Genomic DNA, 5,129 nt, shown 5'->3' with positions numbered 1-5,129 from the left:
TTAGCGTCAATACATATTTAAAGTAAACTCTAAAAATTTGAATAAATACAACAAAGCAAAACAAATGAAGTAAATAAAGGCAAAATTCCACTAAATTGTTACTAAGATTCAACAATAAATCTTCTTGTCTTTCATAACATTACACTTTATTGCATATAGTATGTAACAATAATGATGATACAATCTACATAATAATACTCAAACCATCTGACTTCGAAAAATTCAATTCTTTATAAAAAATCTTAAATGATTTAACCCTTACAAATTCTAATTCTTGAATAAGATATGAAAAATTTATTTGCGGATGATATTGTGCTCGTAGGAAAACTGGTGAGGAAGTCAACGCAAAATTATAGGAGTGGAAGGCGATCCTAAAAGGCAAAGGGCTAACTATAAGCAATACAAAAACTGTATATTTGAGGAGCAAGTTTAACGAAATAGAGCAACAAATTGCTCCAGAGGTATATATTGGGCAAGATATTATGTTATCGCTCGTACAACAAAGTTTAAGTATTTAAGATCGACTATCGAGAGTAATGAAGAGATCGATGGAGTTGTTACCTATCAAATATAAGTGGTTTGAATTTGACTCAATTGGAGATTGTCCACTGAGGTGTTATGTGATAAGAAATCTCCCACTAGACTAAAAGGTAAATTCCACCGAATTTTCATTAGACCAACATTATTGTAAGAGACACAATGCTTTTGTAAAGAAGTACTTTGAACAAAATATGGTGTAGTGGAGATGAGAATGATAAAGTGGATGTATGGGCACTCGAGAATTAATATAATTAGGAACCATGAGTTGAGACAAAGACTAGGGATTGCCCATTTATCGATAAAGTTGCGTGAAAATAGACTAAAGTGGTATGGGCATGTGAAGAGCAAGTTTGTAGATGCCCTAGTGAGAATGGTGAAAAGCCTTATGCTGGAGGGCAAGAAAAGTCGAGGTAGACTCAAGAGAACATGAGAGAAGCAAATAAAAATTGACTTGCGGGAGTTGTATCTATTCGAGGACTTTATTAGAGTTAAAAGTATGTAGAGGCGTCTTATTCGTGTTCTAGTGTGATACCTATCCATAACAACCTTTGACCACCCCCACCAAACCAAGCCCCCCATCCAAACTCAAATGTCTTTGACAAATTCTTTATTAAGATTGTCTTATGATGAAACAATTTAATATGAGCTTATCTAATTTTTATTTTCTTAAAATATTACTTTAAAAAAGGTTTTATTTAGTTTTTAAAACTTACGTAGTTGTTTTTTGTGTTTATATATAAATATTTTGGACAGTTTGTATCGGTCAGTCTTTAGTATCATACAATACTTGATTTTTTTATTTTAAAACAAGGCAAATGGCGCCTAAAAATACAAGTGTGCCCGCTGAAATTTACCCGCAACTTCCAATTTACTCGACCAATATTTTAAAATTCTCCCGCCAACCCTTCACCATGTTTTAACTTCCCACTTTTCCACTTTAATGCCTTCCTATTCTCCCCTTCCAATCCCTCCATAACTTTCCAGATTCAACCTCCATATTTCTCTCTTCTTCTTCTGTCTTTCCCTCTCTAGAACAGTACAAGAACATCAATGGCGAAACTCGGAAAATCAAGAAAAAATGATAGTCAAAACATAATCGGCAAGGGCAAAATTACGCCTGTTCAGGTTGCTTTCATCGTTGATCGATATCTTGCCGACAACAATTTCTCCAAAACTCGTAATGCTTTTCGTGAAGAAGCTTCTTCTCTTATCCCTAAATCATCTCTTCAAGAGGTATTAATTTTGAAATCTATGCTTCATTTTTTTATTTTATTATTATGTTTTATTGCAGTAGTGCTGCTTCAATTCAATTGAACTTTGTTTTGGTGTAAAATTGATTCCAGGCACCTAAAACTTTGTTGAGTTTAGCAGAATTATTGGATGATTATGTTTGGTTGAAAGAGCAAAGAGTGATGATTGAACATGAGAAATTAGGATTAGCTCAAGAAAGAACTAGGATTCAAAATCTTTTACAAGGGATGCAAGATCTTATGAATATTTTTAATAACTCTCCTGTTGTTCCTGCTAACTATGTTACTTCACCGCCGCCACATCCAGTTTCTGCTTCCGTGCCTCCCAATTCAATGGTCACTTCGTCTTCTGCAGGTTATTTTTCAATCTTGTTTATTTTCTTGAATAAATTTCATTTGAAGTGGATTTATAATATCTTTTGGTTGATCGGGTGTTTCTTAGTTTTAGGATATTAGTTGTTTGATCAACATTTCCAAGATAAGTGTTTGATGGTTTATAGTTTGATTCAATTTGAAGGAAATAGAATATTGTTCGATTGAATATGCAAGATAGGTGATTGGATTGACATTTTTGAACTCCTAAGTGTGCATTGTTTAGGGCTACTAGAATATGCCAAATTGCTACTATGGATTTTAGGGTTAACGAATTGTGTTTATGATTTAAAATTTTGGGATTCTTATTGTGCTAACGATTTCCTTGTCACTTGGTAATTTGTAAGATAACTCTTGAATTTCATATATATATATATATATATATATATATATATATATATATATATATATATATATATATATATATATATATATATATATATATATATATATATATATATATATATATATATATATATATATATATATATATATATATATATATATATATATATATATCCCCAATGTCACTAGAGTGATTCACACCCAGGTGAGGTAAACTTAATTAAAAGATGGCATTTATATATATTGAGTCTCTCACCCTCACATCATATCCATTTATTTTTGGTTCATATTTCAAACAATGTATTTTTTAATTCTAAAGCAGAAATTCCAGTAGATGGAACCGTAACATCTTAAATTTCCTGTACTACTAGATTTTTGTGGCTTATGAAATGAGCAAACAAACCAACCGCCTTTGTAATATTTCTGCATTGCACATGGTGGAATATACCTTGTAGATTGGCTCTCATACTTGTTTTTCTTGGCTTCAGGCTATCCTGGTTACAGAACTGCAGGTGTGGCATCGGTGTCGATGTCACAAAGTGTAAAAATTGATCAGACCAGCTACTCAACACCTATCCTTGGTTCGCGCCCTCCAAGAAAAAGGAAAAATTACAAGGATCTTCAAAATATAAATCAAGCACCAAAAAAATACTGTGGCGCAGTGACTAACAATCCTTTGTATATCCAAGGTGGGTAGTTGGTTTAATCAATGTATGGTATTGTATCTCTTATTCTCCAAACATAATTTCTCATAACTTAATTTTGCTTCTTGTTCAGCAGGTACTAATTCAAGTGCTTTGCCAAATAATGCATCCCAACGGCATCATATTAATCATCAATCCTCTCCCCTCCCATCTTCTTCACCTAGTTTTGCTCAAGGAGGGTCTCATATTCAAGGATCAAATGTTGCTAGGACTTTGTTTGACAAGCATTCATCATCTCCGAATTCGAATTCTTCGTGTCCCAAAACACCTCCACGAGCACTCTCTTCCCATAGCGATAAATCCATTTCTCCACTTGAGGAAGTATCTTCAACAGCAAAGTCTAATCATGAAAGCACTACACCTGAGACCAAACCTAACAACTGCACTATAATCTCCTCTAAGACAATTATAGTCAGTCCTGCAAAGCACTTTTCTATAGAAACGAACCAATGCACTTTTTCCTCACCGGTTAAAACTACTAAATGGCAAAGTAAGAGAGAACATGTCAAAGGAAGGCTAGATTTCGACAGCTCCGAAGCACCAACTATTTTGGAAAACACAAGTGGAGATGGCAGTACTAGTTCTGAATCTGAGAAGGAAGGGGACATTTTCGACTTGGAAGTGCCAGGTTTTGATGCCTTTGGACCAGACTTTTCTATCTCAGAGTTCCTGACTGATCTGGGGATTGATTGTGGATCACTTGACAATCCCTGCCCTACTACAGAAGGAACTAATGAAGACACCAGGACAAGCCAAAATTTGGTAGAACATTCATCAGCTGTTAGGGAAGTTATAGCAGGAGATGTTAGCATAAATGGTAAAAAAATACTCTAATCTACACCTTGTTCAATTGTTTCTTCATTCAATCATTCAATTTGATAAGCTAACATAATACTTCGTCTTGATGCAGGTACGGATTCTATTACTTCAATCAAGTCCATAACACAATGCGTTAGAGTGCTGAGTCCTAGTAAGTAATCTTCTCTTAACGACTCTCGTCGTTTATCATCATCATTAGTGTTAATATTACTTATTAACATAAGGTTTAATTTTATGATCTCAGCCAAATGTTTACAAAATAACTCAACTCACGATCAAGAAAATTTAAGTTCGGGAAGATGAGCAGATTAACTCTGGCTGACTTGAAGCTGACTAGTTGACGATACACAACACTAGTTTATCACTTCACTTCTGAAAATCTTAGGTCTACATAATTAGACAGATTCTCAGCCTTTTGTTGTACAGTAGTCATGTTTTTGTTGCTAATCTTATTAGCATACTGATCAAAGTTGGTTTATGATCACCTAATAGTAGTTGCACTGATGAAATCACAATTTCTTTATGTTGAGGCCTCACACGAGCTGTTTTATGCATTGCCAAAGGTAAGCTGCGCTCGTGCAGTCGTGCTGTCCATGTTTTGTGCTTTAGAAGCAAGAAAATGTGCAGTTACTGTGATCACTCCTTGATATGCAGTTACTGTGTATACACTACTTAACATTGATTAAAATGAAAATTATGCTATAATTTAAGTAGCTGAGGTTTGATTTTGTACTGTCAACTGTGTATAGTTCAATCCCCAGGTTTAGATAGCGCAACAGTTGATTAATAAAGTTGAAATTTCATGGATCAGATTGGATAGATTGAAACAGCTTGAATTTACTTTGCATTATCTTATAGTTGATCAACATTTTATCAAGGAAAAATTACCTAGAATAATTTAATTTATTCGTGATTTTCTTATAATAATCCCACCTATTGATTAATTATGAATAATTCTAACTTTAAGGATTATTTTTCTAGAGTAAAACTAGTGACCGGGTGATTTGTTATAGCAAGTTTTATTTTTTTTTTAAAAAAGATAAATTAAAATAAAATGTCGAAAAAATTGTTCAAAAAATATTTATGATTTTTTTATTAT

At 33.3% G+C, this 5,129-nt stretch overlaps 1 protein-coding gene across 3 annotated transcripts; it reads left to right on the top strand.

The window, feature by feature from the left end:
* Positions 1–1,492: 1,492 nt before the first annotated feature.
* LOC130823679 (uncharacterized) lies at positions 1,493–4,832 on the top strand. Of its 3 annotated transcripts, none has more exons than XM_057688410.1 (6): positions 1,493–1,773; positions 1,884–2,145; positions 2,996–3,196; positions 3,288–4,028; positions 4,122–4,181; positions 4,275–4,832. In XM_057688410.1, exons 1-6 carry the CDS (start codon positions 1,591–1,593, stop codon positions 4,331–4,333), a joined length of 1,506 nt encoding a protein of 501 aa, XP_057544393.1. In that variant the 5' UTR covers positions 1,493–1,590; the 3' UTR covers positions 4,334–4,832. The 3 variants fall into 3 exon arrangements, with proteins under 3 accessions (XP_057544393.1, XP_057544392.1, XP_057544394.1); XM_057688409.1 differs by having other exon boundaries at positions 3,285–4,028; XM_057688411.1 differs by lacking the exon at positions 2,996–3,196.
* Positions 4,833–5,129: the final 297 nt, after the last annotated feature.

The sequence above is a fragment of the Amaranthus tricolor genome, chromosome 9 (assembly GCF_026212465.1).
Source record: "Amaranthus tricolor cultivar Red isolate AtriRed21 chromosome 9, ASM2621246v1, whole genome shotgun sequence".
Lineage (NCBI taxonomy): Eukaryota > Viridiplantae > Streptophyta > Magnoliopsida > Caryophyllales > Amaranthaceae > Amaranthus > Amaranthus tricolor.
This window is presented reverse-complemented; position numbering and strand designations above follow the sequence as displayed.